This window comes from Eptatretus burgeri, chromosome 13 (assembly GCF_056783735.1).
Source record: "Eptatretus burgeri isolate ZD-2024b chromosome 13, Ebu_testis_v1, whole genome shotgun sequence".
NCBI classification, from domain to species: Eukaryota; Metazoa; Chordata; class Myxini; order Myxiniformes; family Myxinidae; genus Eptatretus; species Eptatretus burgeri.
The window spans coordinates 56,216,704-56,235,766 of record NC_140973.1 but is presented as its reverse complement, the minus strand read 5'-3'; the positions used below and the strand labels follow the sequence as shown (position 1 = coordinate 56,235,766).

General features: G+C 47.3%; 1 protein-coding gene across 1 annotated transcript; it reads left to right on the top strand.

Moving 5' to 3' along the window:
• The first annotated feature begins 960 nt into the window (after nucleotides 1–960).
• LOC147014532 (uncharacterized) lies at nucleotides 961–18,211 on the top strand. Its single transcript, XM_085850608.1, has 6 exons — nucleotides 961–1,090; nucleotides 1,231–3,023; nucleotides 15,087–15,158; nucleotides 15,814–16,336; nucleotides 17,823–17,953; nucleotides 18,075–18,211. Exons 1-6 carry the CDS (start codon nucleotides 1,020–1,022, stop codon nucleotides 18,209–18,211), a joined length of 2,727 nt encoding a protein of 908 aa, XP_085706734.1. The 5' UTR covers nucleotides 961–1,019.
• Nucleotides 18,212–19,063: the final 852 nt, after the last annotated feature.

Below are 19,063 nucleotides of genomic sequence, written 5' to 3'. Positions count from 1 at the left end.
ATATCAATCATGGCATAGCTCTCGGAGAACTGGTGTCCTACATTGATGATGCCCGCATGGACGCTCTTGTGGCACCAGTGTTCAAGCTGGCAGACCAAACAAGTCTGTACAACAACCGGCTGAAACAGCTTGGAACAGTCTTGACTGGACGTGTTCACTCGACCAAACTCAAGCACCGGATCATGACATATTTTCTGGTCATGGAGGAGCACAAGCCTGGCCGAGATGTTCTGCTAGCTTTCAACGAGGACATCGGATCAGCCCTTCACAAGGCCTGTGAACACGATGCTGATAGTGATGGTGTTCATCTTGCGAGAGCCGCGAACATAGTCCGAAGAGACATGTTGAAGATGAAGACAGCCTTTAGTGGTTCATTTGACGCCCTCTGACGAGAACAATCCGTGCCAAATTCTCTCGTGGCACTAGTTGCTATGATCCTGAATGGTCCCACGATCCAAGAGCGGTCAAGCCACTCATCTGTATCAACACCCACTCTTACAATCTCACAGCTCCTCATGTTCAACAGCTACACATGCTGCCGACAGAGTACGAGTATTGAGTCTACCAAGCACGGCCACAATCGGGAGACCCCCGTGCCTGTGTACCTGGAAATGCTGATGCACACAAAGACTCGCAAACGAGACCTGATTGACACTCTGTTCCACTTGGGTCTCTCCGTCTCCTATGATAGGGTGCTGAGCATCTCCACGAACTTGGGGAACAGTATCTGCCGCTTCTTCCAGCAGGAGGGTGCAGTTTGCCCACCTGAACTGAAGAGTGGTCTGTTCATGACTGGCGCAGTGGATAACATCGACCACAATCCCAGCTCAACTAGTGCTCAAGACTCGTTCCACGGCACTGGCATCTCGCTGTTCCAGCACCCGAATAGTGAAGGGCGTGGAGTTCAACGGCTGCGGGTAGTAGTCTCAGATGATGTTACTACAACAGCAACCACTGTACACCTGCCAGAGTCATACACCACTGTACCTCCTGTGGTTCTCGGTAAACGTGAACCACCGATGCCCAAGTTGGCTGGTCCCAACAGAAGTGACTGCCAACTGATCCCTCAAGCAATGCAGGTGGAATACAGGTACGCCACAGAAAATATATCATCTGAAAGTTGTACATATTCTGTATTCATATATGTGCCTCAATCTCTTGTTAACTGTGTGTGGTGCTGAGGTCCTGTCTCTTGTTAATTGTGTTGATGAGTTCTTGTAATTTTGACAGGTGGCTACAGCAGATGGCAGTTAGCATAGCATCAGATACACCACTACAGGGAGACGAGACTGTGTCATGGGCTGCATATCATGCCAGCAAGCAGTCCATTGCAGAGGAACCAGAGTGTGGCGTGACCCTCACCTCATTGCTGCCTCTCTTCTACGACCAGGCCAAGTCCGTGGCTATGATTCGTCACTCCATGGACGTCATCAAGACAGCAGTTGAGATTCTGAACCCTGGTCAGATCCCAGTCCTCACAGTCGATCAGCCACTGTACGCACTCGCCAAACAGATCCAGTGGAGATGGCCAGAAACACATGGAGAAGTTCACTTCGTCATCCTATTTGGTGGACTCTACATTGAGATGGCTGCACTGAAAACTCTGGGTGATCTTCTGGATAGCAGTGGGTGGACAGGAGCTCTGGTGCAGACAGGAGTTGCTACAACTGGTACTGCTGATTCCTTCCTGAAGGCTGCCCATGTTACAAGCAATCGGCGAGCTCACCAGGTCACAGCCAGTAGCCTCTATCTTCTCCTTCAGAAAGCCTTCAGTCAAGGAGCAGATGAGGGACAGGATCTAGAAGATTGGTGTGCTGAACGTGTGCAAGCCAGTCCGCAGTTCCACTTCTGGTGGATCATTCTACAGTTGGAACTCACTGTCCTAATCTACGTCAGATCGGTCCGTGAAGGGAACTTCCTGCTATACATTGATGCCCTGAGCAAGATTGTCCCCTGGTTCTTCGCCTTGGGTCATACCAACTACGCCAGGTGGATACCAGTTCACCTGTGCGACATGGTGACACTGGCGACCAAACATGCAAGTGTATACACGCAGTTTATTGCCGGCAACTTCACAGTAAAGAAGACCACTCATGCGTTTTTTGCGATGGCCATCGACCAAGCCCACGAGCAGAATAACGCATTAGTTAAGGGTGACGGAGGAGCTGTAGGCCTGATAGAAAATCCCGCTGCATTACGCCGCTGGATGGTGTCTGGTCCAGAGAAGGCCAGAGTGATCGCTGAGTTCCAGGCCACATCAGAGACCAAGAAGGCTGTTCACAAACACCACGAGCAGACCAAGCACACACAGGTAGCCTTTGCTAGAGATGTGCGTTCACTCACTCAAGTCATGGGGGAGATGGGCAACCCATTTTGTGATGACAGCAAGGATCTCCTGGTGCTAGACAGCAGAGACCTGGCAGACCCAGCAGTTATCAATAATGTACGCCAGATTGAGAAGCTGGGACAAGAACCGCATGACTCCTATGTCCATGAGAGACTTATCAACCAGACAAAGCCCATCACCGACCCAATCAAGAGAAACAACCTCCCTCTCTTCAGCCGACCTCCAGTCAGAGAGAAGTCAAGAGCACAGCTGCAGGTTTCATCTCTGAAGAACGACTGCTCCCTGTTCTCCAGGTTGTTCATTGCGTCCCAGATACGTGATGGAGATCTTGATGAGTTCTTCGCACATGAGAACCAAGCAAGTCCCCCTGCACTGTCACACATGGGCAAGATGAGACTTGGAACAAAGTCTGATCTGGTTGGCTGCTTAGAAGATCTGGTCCCTCCACAGGAGAATGCTGCTGCTGCTGCGAGTCCAGCAGTTGAAGTCATCATCCTTGATGGTGCAGCGATCATCAGTATGCTGCCACCTGGCACAGCAAAGACCTTCAACGAGTATGCATCAGAAGTATTCTTGCCATACATCACATCTCAGCTGCAGCATACGAGCAGGATGGATATTGTCTGGAATGAATACCTCACAGACAGTTTGAAGGCAGACACTAGGAAGAAGCGAGGCAAAGGCATCAGGAGACGAGTCGAGCCATCTAGTTCCATTCCTGGAAACTGGCAGACCTTTCTTCGCACAGATGAGAACAAGATGGAGTTGTTTGACTTCCTAGCCACCAGATTAGCAACAACAGACACAGACAAACAAGTCATCAGCACCCACCACAAAGATGTGGTTTGTACACAGGCCCGAGATGTTGCTGGTCTTGCCCCTTGTAGCCATGAAGAGGCTGAGACAAGAATGCTACTCCATGCTGAAGACGCTGTGAGGCAGGGATACAGCAAAGTGTCGATCCGTACAGTAGACACTGATGTCGTGGTCCTTGCGGTGACAGCAGCTGGACGTCTGGACATTGATGAGCTCTAGGTTGCTTTTGGCACAGGAAAGAACTTCAGGTTCTTGGCAGCTCATGAGATGTCTGTGGCACTGGGACCTAACAAGTGTTGAGGTTTGCCATTCTTCCATGCCCTCACTGGATGCGACACCGTTTCAAGCTTTGGAGGCAGGGGGAAGAAAAAAGCATGGGAAACCTGGAAAGCCTGTGATGAGGTCACTGATGTCACTGCAGCATTCTGTGCCTTGGCTGCCACGCCAACTCCTTCAGCCGTAGATGACCACATGGATGCACTGGAGCGTTTTGTTGTTGTGCTCTATGATCGCACCAGTAGCCAGGAACATGTCAATGAGTGTCGCAAGCATCTATTCACCCAGAATGGCAGATCAATGGATGCTCTCCCACCAACTCGTGAAGCCCTGAAGCAGCACATCAAGAGAGCTACCTACCAAGCCGGCTACTGTTGGGGCCAGATGATGGTGTCCACACCAGAGCTCCCATCGCCCAGTGACTGGGGGTGGGTTCACACCGATAATGGCTGGGACATATACTGGACAACCCTCCCAGAGGAAACTGAGGCATGTCGGCAACTACTAAGGTGTGGCTGCAAAAAGGGATGCAGAGGACAGTGCAAGTGTGTCAAGGCTGCACTCCAGTGCACAGCTCTATGTCACTGTGGTGGGGAGTGTACAAGAGAGTAGAACTGGGACAAGAGAGATCACAGATGATAATTATGTAACATGTACACATGTATCCATGCATCATAGTAGACTCTGTTACCTGGATCTAGAGGTTCCACTGTATAATTTTGACTCTGTAAGTTGATGTTAGGATCAAACAGAAGCACTTCCTCTGAGTTCAAGAGTGTTAAATGAACAATTCATTCCATGGTGCTTGATAACAGTTTTTTGAAGAGTTTGTTGTAGAAAACCGTCCAAAAGTGCAAAAATGCACCAAAAAATGACCAAATAAATGGTTTATTCACGCTTTGTCACCTTTATTTGCTATTTCTTATTTGCTAGAATCTATATTTAGTTAAATAAAACTACTGGTATGCTTCTTAAATATAGTTGTATCCACATGTATCCTCCTTGTACAACACAAAATCGGATATTTTGTAAAATGGCCGCCATTTTGGCTCTGGGAAAAATCTGGAATGTCCCTATATCCAAAAATCTTTGTAAGATACTGCCTTGGCAGTGTGCCAAATTTCATGCTTGTATCACGAAAGGCACATTTTTTTCACATATCTGCCGGACGAAAACGGGATAAGTCAAGCCAGTTTGATTCTCCATACCAAATGGGTTTAATAAAGGCAAGAAATGGCGGGAAAACAGGTAATTATAAAGATGGTAAGAAATAGTGGGAAAACAAGCAATGGCAATACAGGTCAGCACACACCCCTCTTGCATTGTGTGATGTGTTTACACATTGCAAGCAATAACGAACCATGCTTCCCCATTGTCTCAGGTCACTCACCTGCATTTATTTCTTTTCTTTTTTTCCCTTCATTTATTTATATTTTCATTTACAGATGCTTTCCGATGGTTCTGTGATTTTTGCATCCCCCCACCCCCCCCCCCCAGTGTATCGGCTTTGATATCTGTCGGCACGCAAAATTACTGTGCTTCCCCATTGTCTCAGGTCACTCACCTGCATTTATTTTTTTCATTCATTTCAAGATGCTTTCCAATGGTTCTGTGATGTCCCCCCCCCCCCCCCACAGTGTATCGGCTTTCATGTCTGTCGGCACACAAAATTTCACCTTTCTACATCTCCCGGAAGGTACCGAACATTAATATCAGTCAGTCAGTGAGTGGTTATAATGAGCTTTATATATTACATTACAGGCACGTATACGCTTACATTCCCCAAATTACCCCAAACACGACATCGCACTCTTGGATCTTAATCAGTCACTTATCACCTGTACACATAAATGGCATGCCAAACATTTACCCAGAAGAAATGAGAAATGGGAGGACAAGAAGGTTGAGTGGTGAGAAATAAATAGAGGAGGTCTTTTGTGTGTCCTGTCACACCTTGCAACAACCCAGTTGAGTTGCTGCCACCCATTAATCTGGCCTAGTGGTCCTCGTAATGCTCTCCTCACACTCCCCCCCCGCCCCCCCGCACGGACTCCTCCATTCACTCTGTTCACGCTCCTGATCTGGAGCACCCGATGGTAGACGGCTTTAAGTGATGGCTTGCGCAGATTTGGTGGGGAACGGCTGGCAGTGAGGCGAGGTGAGGTGAACAGTTCCAACATGGCCGGACAGCGATATGAGCCACTGGGCTGACGTGAAAGTGTGCAGGGCTTGATGCAGAGATGTGTGTGTCGTGAAGTGAAAAGAGAAAAAGGTGTGAAAACGAACAGTGAGTGTGTAAAGAGCGAGCGAGCAGACTGAAAAGAGAAAGGAAAGAAGAAAGAGAAGAAGAAAACTGAAGATGACTCAAATGGACACGGAGATAAATGTGCAGATTTGTTAGAGAACGAACGAACAGCTCAAAGAACAAAGTGAAAAAGGTGGAAGGACCTGAAGGGCAAAAAGAAAAATAAATTTCAGACCAAGAAAAACCTGAGTCATTCCAAGACTGACTCAATGCCTCCTCACTGGTTTCCTGAGGAGGCAATCCTTGTCACACAACTGAACATAACCTCGGTGGTGGAAGTAATTAAACCACAGTTGGTGTCAAAGCCACCCAATGCTCGCCTGTTGATTCATTTATCGTTTTTAAAGATGAGTCTAATAATTAATATTTTTTATAAAGCATTGCAGTGAAGTATAATTATAAAGCAATATATGTATTTGTATATTGTAATCAGTAACAAGAGCGCAAGTGAGCACAATATACGCCCTAACAAGAAGGTATATACAGAATTGTGCTACTACATGGAAAACAGCATCCTGGTTGCCATGGCAACCACTTTAGATGACGAACGTATGTTGCGACACACCGTCTCCACAGTCTGTACCTATGTACCAAATATGAAACGTGAAAGTTGAAAACTTTGGGAGTTAGAGTGCGGACAGGAACGGATGGAAAATAGCATCCCGGTTGCCATGGCAACCACTTTAGATGACGAAGGTATGTCGTGACAACGGCTCCACAGTCTGTACCTCTGTACCAAATATGAAACGTGAAAGTTGAAAACTTTGGGAGTTAGAGTGCGGACAGGAACGGACGGACAGACAGACAGACAGACGGACGGACGACCGGTATCACATAATAGGCCCCGATATATATATATATATATATATATATATATATATATATATATATATATATATATATATATATATATATATATATATATATATATATATATATATATATATATATATATATATATATATATATATATATATATATATCGGGCGTATAAGAAAGTGTGGTAGATAAAAACATTAGAAAGGAAACTAGAGGGGGAGCACTCGGGAGAGTGCAAAACCTCCGCCGCCAATACTGCTGGGTCACTCAAGTGAACCTGATATCTTATTCATTAAATATGATGTCAAAAGTGCAGATAGAGTTATAGTTCTTTTCTCCAACATTTTTTGGGGGGGTGTAGGGGGGGTTGGAAATCACTTAAAACATGTAGAAATGCAAAAAAAAGAAATCAAAATTTTGTTGAAAAAATTTTTTTTTTCTCTGTGATGAATTGAAGGACGTGACGCGTGATCACATGTTGCGTGGCTCACGCACGGGATAGATAAAGCCGAGATTCCGCGCGGTCGGGGGGATTGTCCCTGGGGCATTGTCATTTATGGCGGCGGTCCACTTGGTGCTCGTTGAATGGTAAGAATTGAGAGTATATCGGAATCCGTGCTAATTGCTGAGTTATTTTGCGGTGATCTACTGCACATGTATACATTGCTACACATGTACTCCTTGCTGCACATGTATCCCCTGATGTGCCCGTAGAAGCGGCTTCAATCAAGTGGAATAAAGCCTACACTCTGAAGGTTTTTCCCTCGCTTTCATTTCAATTTATTCCACTTGATCCCTTCGGCTCCCTCAACCGACGATGGACAAGATCTACAAACCAGAGAGGTTCGACGCAGACCCAAACGCGACTGACTCGGAAATGAAATGGTCGCATTGGTTCCGTTCCTTCTCACACTATCTGACCATTATTGAAGAGGGAGCCGACAAATTGGCCGCACTTGTGAATCATGTCTCGCCCAGTGTATTCAGACTCTTCTCGGAGTGTGACACCTACGATGCAGCGATCGACGTGCTGCAGGCGCTCTACGTGAAGCGCAAGAACGAGGTGTACATACGACATCTTCTCAACACACTCAAGCAAGCAGCCGGGGAGACAATCGATCAGTTCCTGCAAGCTCTGAGGCAGTTGGGAAAAGACTGCAGTTTCCGGGCCGTAACCGCCGAGGAACACCGAGATGAAGCGACCAGAGAGGCGTTCACCCAAGGGCTCAGGTCAGCCCCCATACGGCAACGCTTACTGGAGAAAGGGCAACCCACTCTTGAAAAGGTAGCTGACCAGGCTCGAGAAATGGATACGGCTCAGCAGCAATCTGAGTCACATGGGACACCGATGCTGCTAATGAACGCTGCTATGGCGGAAACTCAAGGAACCCCCCAGGGCACCTCCGACACTGAGGATGGAGATAAACCCGAGGAATCGGATACCCAGACCTCGTCAAACTCCTCAGCCACTACTTCGGTTGGTAAATGCTTCTTTTGTGGGTACAAAAGACACCCCCGCAACAAATACCCCGCCAGGGATGCCACATGCATGAATTGTGACAAGAAAGGGAATTATGCCAGGGTATGCAAATCTACTCTTAGAAAAAATAAACCCACTTCTGCGGCCCTCTACTCACAAAAGAAACTAACTGCAGCTTCACCGGGGAATCTATCCAAGGTTATCATCAATGTACGAATTAACGGGCATATGGCTGAGGCTCTGATTGATACCGGTAGCTCTGAAAGTTTCGTCAACAGCTCACTAGTGAAGGGCAGGAAATGGAAGATCCACCCGACAGACAATACGGTATGCATGGCCTCCACATCACTGCAGTCCCGCGTACGAGGGTACTGCAATGTTGAAAAGGACGTAAAAGGGTACTCGCATCGGGATGTAAGGGTACTGGTGCTTCGTGATTTATGCGCAGACGTAATTCTGGGTCATAATGTCCTCAAGCAGCACACGAGCGTCGAAATACCCTTTGGAGGAAGCAAACCTTGTCTAATTCTAAATGCTCTGACCACCGCAGAGGTATTGTCCCCCCAGCTGTTTGCTAACTTGTCGCCGGACTGTAAACCGATAGCGATCAAATCGCGACGATATACCACTGCCGATATGAACTTCATCACTTCTGAGACCAAGCGATTACTGGAAGAAGGTATTATAGAACTGAGCGATTCGCCATGGCACGCGCAGGTGTTGGTGACCAGCAGCCAAAACCATAAGAAACGAATGGTTGTCGATTACTCTCAAACGGTCAATCGCTTCACCCAACTCGATGCCTACCCTTTGCCGCGCATAGACGAGATGGTCGAACGCGTGGCCAATTATAAAATATTCAGTACCATCGATTTGTGAAGCGCCTATCATCAAATTCCCATCCGAGAGGAAGACAAACCTTACACCGCGTTCCAGGCAGGTAGACGCCTCTATCAATTCAGGAGGATTCCGTTCGGTGTCACCAATGGAGTAGCTTGCTTCCAACGAGTTATGGATGACATCATCTCGGATGAAAACCTCAAAGACACTTTTGTTTACGTGGACAATGTCACGGTGTGCGGTAAAGATTGAGGGGAACATGATATGAATCTGGATAGATACTTGAGCATTGCTAGAAAATATAATGTGACCCTCAACTACGAGAAATGCGTATTCTCGGCAAGGTCAATTAATCTTCCCGATCTTCCCGAATTAAGCCCGATCCTGAACGATTGCGCCCACTCCGTGAGCTACCCCCACCTCAGGACCTGCAGACAATGCGGCGGGTGATCGGAATGTTCGCTTACTACGCGAGATGGATCCCCCAATACTCCGAGAAAATACATCCCCTAGTGCATTGCAAAAACTTCCGACCAGATGCCGCTGTTGTAAAAGCTTTCCACAGCCTCAAAAATGATATCAGTAATTCCGTGGTACTATCGATCGACAGCTCGGTGCCCTTCGTGGTGGAAACGGATGCTTCCGATCACGCGATCGCTGCGACGCTCAATCAGTCCGGCCGACCCGTCGCGTTCTTCTCGAGAACTCTCTCTGGAAGCGAGCAGAGACACTCAGCAATAGAGAAGGAAGTGTACGCTATTGTCGAAGCCCTGCGTAAATGGAGACATTATTTACTGGGAAACCACTTCACACTCGTCACGGACCAGCGATCCGTTGCATTCATGTTTGATGGGAAAAATAACAGGAAAATTAAGAATGAGAAAATAATGAGATGGTGGATAGACCTAGCTTGCTATAGTTACGACATTGTTTACCGGCCCAGGAGGGAAAACCCTGCTGCAGATGCCTTCTCTCGGGTCTACTGTTCAGCGACAATCAGTCGGGCTTTGCAAGACCTCCATGAGTCTCTGTGCCACCCAGGAGTAACCAGAATGGCACATTTCGTGCGCAGACAAAACCTTCCCTATTCTATCGAAGATATTAAACAAATGAATGCTTCATGCCCTGTTTGTGCTGAACTAAAACCCAGATTCTATGGCGCAGCATCTGGCAGGTTGATCAAGGTCACTTCACCCTTCGAGAGACTAAATATCGACTTCAAAGGGCCCCTGCCGACCGAGACAGACAACAGATACATATTCACTGTTGTTGATGAATACTCAAGGTTCCCTTTCGCATTTCCGTGCTCGGATATGACCTCGGGCACTGTCGTGAAATGTCTGTCTGACCTCTTCGCTATGTTTGGGAAACCTTCGTACATACATTCAGACAGAGGGCCGTGTTTCATGTCGGCCGGGCTAAAACAGTTCCTATTTGAGCACGGCATAGCAACTAGTCGAACGACGGGTTACAACCCACAGGGTAATGGGCAGGTGGAACGATATAATGGAATCATTTGGAAAGCCTTAACTCTGGCGCTGAAATCGAGAGGGCTGGGGCCCGAGCGGTGGGAGGTTACCCTTCTCGACGTTCTGAATTCCATACGCTCTTTGCTCTGTACGTCCACCAATGCTACTCCTCACGAACGAATGTTTACTCACCAACGACGTTATGTTGATGGCCAAACGGCGCCCAACTGGCTAATCTATCCCGGAACAGTGTTCATGAAACACCCGGTACGACAAAGCAAGTATGAACCCATGGTGGAGGAGGTCGAACTCATCGATGCTAATCCAGAGTATGCTCATGTCAGGCTCCCGGATGGCAGGGAGACCACTGTGTCGGTTCGCCATTTGGCTCCCTCAAGTACTCCTCCCGCAGGTACACCACCATCTGGCACTCCTCCCTCTGACATTCCCTCCCCAGGTGTTTCCCCCCCCAGGAACTCCACCTGGGAATGGTGGCGACGGAGCTGCCACGTTCCACCCAAGAGCGATCGGGGAGTCATCCCCGGCACGAGTCGAGGCTCCCCAAGAGGATCGGAAGCCTCCCTCAAGTGAAACCGCCATTTACTCCCGGAGAGGTCGACGGATAAAACCCCCTCGCCGACTCGATCTGTAAAGGGGATTATCGGCATCCTCGATGCTCATGCTCCTTTATGCTCATTATATCATATTTCGATGCTCATTACCATGCTCCTACAACTCAAAATAATCCTCACTGCTTGGAATGTATGCTTCTGTAGTTTAAATAGTTCACGCTGCTTGAAATGTATACTCCTATAGCGCTGAAGTAATCATGGCGCGTTATTTGGGACTCTAGTTACATTTTAAAGACGGGGAGAATGTGATGAATTGAAGGACGTGACGCGTGATCACATGTCACGCGGCTCACTCACGGGATAGATAAAGCCGAGATAAAGGGGTTGGAAATCACTTAAAACATGTAGAAATGCAAAAAATATATATTTTTTCTCTAACTTTTTGGGGGGGTTGGAAATCACTTAAAACATGTAGAAATGCAAAAAAAAAAATTCTCTAACAATTTTTTTTGGGGGGGGGGACCAAGTCCAAAATCTAATGGCATGATCCTTGGACCATACCTAACCCCCCCCCACGAAGTTTCGTCAAAATCCGTCGAGGAGTTTTTCCATAATACATAAAAATTTAACATTTTCACGCTGACGCTCACGCCAGGGGTATCACTATAGCTCTCTGTTCTTCGAACAGGCGAGCTAAAAAATTACCATTCAAAATATTGAACAACATCAACAGGCAGGATTAGTAATGGTAAAACATAATACCAAATTACAAGGATAATACTGAGAAGCTTCACAATACTGAGAGTTTTCAGAATACAACAACATATATAATACAAGAACAGAAGGTGAGAACAAAACCTCTGTCCACCTTCAGTAGCGGATGTAATTTTCAACCCTTTTGACCCCATTTTTACTGTTTTACACTGTGTAATCAGTCTATTTTAGCATTTCGCTCGGCTAGAGGCACTAGTATTGGTGGGAGAACGGCATAGGTGCCTTTAGCCACGGCCACATCACATCAGGAATTTAGGGTGAAGGGTCATGGAGGGGTTGCTCAGCCCCCAAATTGGGTCCACGGCCAAATGTGAGTGAGAGGGGCATAGCAACATCCTGGTTGTCCACGGCCAAATGTGAGTGAGAGGACAGGGGCGTGATGAGTCATTGGTGATGCAAGGGCCGGAGGGCATAAAGGGCAGAGAGATGGCGAAAGCCATAGGAGACTTCCCGGAACGGCAGGGAAGACTGTGCCAGACGGATCGTGTCGAGCACCAGTCACGCCCTACTAAGGCTGTAGCCAAGCCCATATATATATATATATATATATATATATATATTGTTGCGGTCTTCGCGCCCGCCGGCGTGCGACGGCCACGTAACTCGAATCGCGGCACGTCGCCCACCGGACGGACAATCCAGTCGTGACCCTCTCGGACTAACGCCGGGAACCAGTCACGGGTGGACCTTTCGGTCTCACCGCGATCGAGCCAATCAGCCCCCGCGTGGGATAGGGTTGCTCGCCAAATTCGAACTACCTAAGTACCCACGCGGAGGGTAGACCGGGCGATCGCACCTCGCCGCAGGTCGACTTCGGACACGGGCCACTTAAGCGACCCGTTCCGTACTATCAGAATAACCGAGCGGTGTTATCGTCGACCTCGACGGTTCGATTAATTATCGGGCGTATTCAGCCCACTACCAACCCTTTACGTGAAGCTAGATGGGGATTCAATGGAGGAAAAGACGAAGCGAAGCGGGAGAACAGTTCAACAATAAAGCACATTTATTCTCGGCACACGGGAAGCACACAAATACAATTCCACCAAATGCACACAAAAAAGAAAACACAATTCCATTTACACAAAAAGCAAACATAAAAGTGAAAACACAGTGCAGAGCTAATACCGACTACCGAGCACACGGCAACACTTATACAATTCTACTTCACAGACGGCGCCGACAACACATACCCAAAACCAAGGAAAAGAAATACCCTCAAGAATGAGGTAGGCCTGGGGCCGAGACCGGGTCGGGCCTACCCGTCTGGTGATGAGACGCGGAGCGGCGATGGCCCCGCAACCCGCGGGCCTCGTGGACAGTGCCTGGCAGGGGGTGGGAACGGGCCCCCTTGGTCGCACTATCTCAGCGCGGGGGGAAACAGGAGGGGGTTGCTGATGCTCGGGGTATAGAGGATCTTTATTATATGCGACGAGCGTCTCCACCTCGGCCAGGTCGCGCTGTCGGCCTCCTTCGGGTGCAGCTTCCTGCACGACGCGAGCACCCCCTCGTCCGATGTCGCCGCCTTTCCACAGCTCCGTCCCCTCCGTTCCGACTCCAACGCACACGACGAGCAGCTCCACCGCCCGCGAAGTCTTGACCCTCTGCTTCCGACTCTCCTCTTCTTGACTCTCCGACCTCGTTCTGCTGACTCTCCCTCGTTCTCTCTTGCGACTCTCCGACCCCTCGTTCTCGTTCTGCTGACTTTCGCTCCGACTTTTACGACTCCTTTGACTGACGAACACCGTCCTTTTATCCCCCCGTAACTTCGCCTTTGACCCCCTCCCTTTGACCTTTCACCTCGCTCCCCATTGGCCCGAGAAAAAGTGGGCGTGAAGGCTTTTTGATCCACAAATTTGCATATATCGATCGCCCTGGGGGCGGGGCCAATTCGCCCCTCGCTCACCGATTGGACGGCAAAAAGTGGGCGTGTGTCGTTTTCGATCCGTTTTTGAAGCAGAAAATCCGTGGTTTTGTACACGCTGTTCGACGCGCGTTCTGCATGAGTCCAACACCGGTACCCACAGCGGGGCAAGAACGGTGGTGATGCTACGGTGGTGAGGTGTGACGGGAAGGTCGTGGCGGTTGTGGTGAAGCGGTGGTTGTGGTCGGTGGTTGATGTTGTGGTTGTGATCATGGCGGTTGGTCCAAAATAAAGATAGTAAAAGAAAAACGGCTATCCTAAAGAGTCGCAGCACGTATAAATGACATGTATTCCCACTAGACAACGGGTTTGGGCCTAACTACACATGCACTTACCGAGATACCTCACCTAAGGGACCTGAATGGTGGTTTGCGAATCTGGTAACCACAACAATATATCTCTCTCTCTCTCTCTCTCTCTCTCTCTCTCTCTCTCTCTCTCTCTCTCTCTCTCTCTCTCTCTCTCTCTCTCTCTCTCTCTCTCTCTCTCTCTCTCTCTCTCTCTCTCTCTCTCTCTCTCTCTCTCTCTCTCTCTCTCTTTCTCTCTTTCTCTCTTTCTCTCTTTCTCTCTTTCTCTCTTTCTCTCTTTCTCTCTTTCTCTCTTTCTCTCTTTCTCTCTTTCTGTCTTTCTCTCTCTTTCTCTCTTTCTCTCTTTCTCTCTTTCTCTCTTTCTCTCTTTCTCTCTTTCTCTCTTTCTCTCTTTCTCTCTTTCTCTCTTTCTCTCTTTCTCTCTTTCTCTCTTTCTCTCTTTCTCTCTTTCTCTCTTTCTCTCTTTCTCTCTTTCTCTCTTTCTCTCTTTCTCTCTTTCTCTCTTTCTCTCTTTCTCTCTTTCTCTCTTTCTCTCTTTTCTCTTTTCTCTTTTTCTCTTTTTCTCTTTTTCTTTTTTTCTCTTTTTCTCTTTTTCTCTTTTTCTCTTTTTCTCTTTTTCTCTCTCTCCCCTGGCTGCCAGTGTTGTTAGGGTGTGGCAAGATGGCGGCTGCCTACTGTTTGTTTGTTTGTGAGCTGCTGCCTACTGTGAGTACTCTGTCTGTGGTGGTTTTTCCTACTCCCCAACTTTCTGTTCCTTTGTGCCCCCGTTTTGTATCCCTGTGTTCCCTTCTGTGTTTGAGACGACAGAGAGAGAAAGAGAGAGCGTGCACGGTAAGTTTTGTGTGCTTGGCCTAAACAACTGTGTGTTGCTGGGGCCTGCATTCTGCTTGCTGTGCTTTGAAATATTGATATTTTCTGTCGGCTTTTCATTTACGAATTTTCATTTTTTTATTTTACCTTCGCCTGCAAATTCTGCTCACGACAGGTCTTTTTTTTTCCTTTTGTTTTCAGCTACGGCAAAGTCGTTTGCAGAAAAGCATTTAAGAGTCACTTACTTGTAAGAATGGGGTATTAGTTTGTCCACTCAACGGGGTTCAGGTCGAGGACGTCATGATGGGCTTGGGTAAACTCGTTGGTTTTGAAAATGTGTTCGCAGCTTCAAAGATGAACCAGCGAGTTGTTGTGTTTCTTTCCGAGGAGCGCTATGTTGCTCAGGAGGTTAAAACTGGTTTGTCTTTACCGCCAGATATTTTCGTTAACGTTAGTATGTTGGACTCACCGGCGGTGAAAATCACTTTATCTAATTTACCACCTTTTGTTAAAAACGAACAGATCTTGTCCGTTTTGGGACAATTCGGCACGGTGGTGTCAAAAATCTCTATGATTCCCTTTCATTTGCGTTCGGATTCTTCAGTCCGCCATATCATGACCTTCCAGCGGCACTGTCACATGGTGTTAAAAAAACGCTCAATCACTCAATGCCTCAGCTACATTGGGAGTAGAAAATCGAAATTATCGAATGTACATTGCAACAGAGACAATGATGTGTTTCACGTGTGGTGCCTTCAAACATTTAAAAGGTGCCTGTCCGGAGTATATATCCAGTGGCACATCTAGACAGTCAGGAACAAACGCCGATTCTAGTGGCACATCTAGACGGACAGAACCAGATGTCGATATTAGTAATAATAATGGCGCGTCGGGGACGGCAGATCAGCCTTCACATTCGAGCGGGGAAATCAATAATTCACCTGCTGATGACGCGGGTTTTATTACTGTGTCCTCCAAGAGGAGTTATAAAAGAGGGAGCGGTAGTGAGGACACACAGGCGAGCTGTTCGTAAAAGATAGCACCGTCGAATGAACGTAGTGTTTCTTTTTTAGAAACAGAAGCTCCTGCGGCTGGTCTTCTGCTGCAGAATAGGTTCAGTGTTTTAGCTGAAACGGAAGAAGACGCTTCAGTTCATTCCTCTCATGAACAAGGACCGAGCGCAACGCCCCACGGTGTTGTGGTCACCACTCCGGTCACTGAAATTAAAATCAAAAACCATAAACCTGCTCTCGTCCCACGCCCTGCTGACGATGAAGTGTCTGAGGTAATGGAGGCAGCAGAGGTGGCAGCCCCAGAGGGAGAGTGCGAAGCCTCCGATATAAAAACGTTAATCCCTGTTACGGTTTTTAAAACTCCCGCTGTGCAAACAGCTACACTTTTAGTAGAAGACGATATTCCCGTTGTAAGAGCATCGGCTTCGGTGTGCGAGGAGAAAAATAAAGGCCACTCGGATTATTTCTCAGATGGGGCCTCGTCGCTTGCCTCTGGTGCTGGTAGCGAAGTCTGCAATGACCCAGCAATAGCCAAGGAACTGGAGGGTGATGATGATGATGCATCACCCATGGAAATGCGAAAGTTTTTTCAGGACATTTTTCGAAAGAAAAACGTTAAAATTATAACCTTCTTCCCAAACCTGTCTGGCTTTATAAACTCCTCAAAACGTCTCCTCCTTCAGGCTGAACAACTTGGTGTGACTGAGTCACAAGTTTTTCGCCTTAGAAAGTGTGTATTGAAAGCTCGGAAAGAGCTACAAGCACAACCCAACTTTCCTTTACCTGACAAACCTTCCCTACCTACACTATGACCTTCTCTATTGTAACTTTAAATATAAATGGGGGACGTTCACCCTTGCGTAAAGTTCAGGTAAAATTGCTTGTCGAGCAAAAACATTTTGATGTTGTTCTTTTGCAAGAAACAAGATGTAGCTCTTCGTGCATGAGCAAATGGACTCGCAACATGAAAGGACAATGGTTCTTTAGTAGCTTGATCTGCCCTAGTGCTGGAGTGGCTTTTTACTTAAATCCTTCTCTCTGTCCTGAAAATGTCACTTTTAAGGAGATTATTATTAAAGGGCATTTAGCTTTAGTTAATTTCCTTTATAACGGTTATAAACACACTTTAATAAATGTATACTCACCTAGTATGAGAATGGAAAGAATATAATTTTTCACACAGCTAGAAATGTTCCTCACACGCCTTGATTTTGATGGTCTTGTTTGTCTGTGTGGGGACTTTAACTGCACATTGTATCCCACCCTTGATCGTAATGGAGAAGAGCCCCACCCATCAAGTAAAACACCCTTAAAGAGAGTATTGTCTAAATTCTGCCTTATGGATGTATGGAGACTCCAGAACACATCTGCACGGCAATACACGTGGTGCCGATGTGCAAATGGCCGGCTATCTCTTGCAAGGCTAGACAGATTTTACATCGATAATGACTCTTTAAATGTCATAGACCATGTTGACACCACCCCAATTTTCGGACCACCACATGGTTGTTCTTCATATACTTTCCCTGGCTCGAAATCGTGGCACTGCCCATTGGACCTTCAATGTGAGTCTTCTGCAAGATGACGCGTTTTCTGTCGCCTTTCGAACCTTTTGGGAAGTTTACTACTACGGAATTCTTCCTACTCCTGCCTCACACAATGGTGGGACAATGCGAAGACCCATATTAGAACCTTTTGTCAGCAATATAGCTCATTTTTTTTATAAAGAATGAATCTGCGCTGCAATCTTTAATTGCCAAAGAAGTATTGTCTCTCCAGTCAAGCCTTCCAACTCCCAGTGCTGAAAGGACTGTTTCTGTACTCGCAACGAAGAAAGCCCTCCTTGCTCAACTCTGTGCAAAACAAGCCAGAGGGGCTCTAATTAGGCTGTGAATGGAGAACTACAGCTCTATTGATACTCCTTCCAAATTTTTCTTTGCTTTGGAAGCGCGAAAAAAGATAAACCAGCAAATAACTTCGCTGCAAATACCAGGAGGCCGAACAACACACTATCCAAAAGATATTAGAAGCTTGAGAAAACAATACTTCTCTGACTTGTATTGTGCCAGAAACACGAGAGAAGACATGATTAGTTCCTTAACCACTTGTTTGCCCACCTTGTCCGAATCTGCATGTCAACGACTTGACAAGGAAGTGACCATTTACGAACTTTTTACTGCTTTGCAAACTTTGCCCACAGGTAAAGCTTCTGGACTTGATGGAATCCCTGCAGATTTCGACAAAGCCTTCTGGGATTTGTTGGGACCCGAGTTCCTTGACCTCTTAATTGATAGCCTACAATCACGCTTGCTACCACTCAGCTGTCACAGGGCTATACTTGCTCTCATACCTAAGAAAGGAGACCTCCAGCAACTTAGAAATTGGCGTCCCATTTCGCTACTCTGCACGGACTACAGGATTTTCTCAAAAGTTCTTGCCAACCGCCTCAAACCTCTGATTGGGGAGATTGTACACCCCGATCAATCTTATTGCATCCCTAAATAGTCTGGGAGCCAAACCCCAAAATTTTAGTGAACCTGGTTTTGTCGGATAAAGTTTTTTTCTCTCTTGTTTCTGGTTGTCTAGGGCTTGCTTATCATGAATCAGGGGGGTGCCAGATGATATCCCTTGGGGAACTCTTGATATTGTTACGAATCTCCGCCCGCCCGGCGTGCGAACGACCGCTTTTCACCAATAGTAGCCGCTCGTCCACCGGACGGACAATTCAGTCGTGACTTTCTGGAACACGCCAGAAACCAGTCACGGGTGGGTATTTAATCGCACCACGGCCCAGTCCGTATTCTACCCACACGAAATAGGGTCAATCGCCAAATATCGATATATCTAAGTACCCGCACGGGTAACCTACCGAGGGACCATACCTTGGCGAAGGCCTGCTTGGACACGAACCGCTCAAGCGGTCCGTTCCGTTCTGGGATAACCGAGCGGGTATTATCGCCAGACCTCGCTGGAACCGATTCTATTTATAGGTTATTTAAAAACCAACTATTATTCCGAGATGCAATATGGCGTTCCAATGGGGGAAAAAAGGACATGACGAATGGGTTAACATTCACCCAAGCACATTTATTGTTTTCCACACATATACAGCCATGCAGGTATGGAATCGAATAAAGCGAAAGCAAAGCGTGCTACGACCGTCTATAAGCAATTATGCACAGCCACTTATACAGTTTTTACTTACAAGACACGGCGCCACTGTGGTGTAGTGGGCCTGCGGGGGCAGGGCATGATGTGGGGAGCGTGGTGGAGGAGTGGTTTAGATTGTGATCACGTGCTTGCGCGGGAT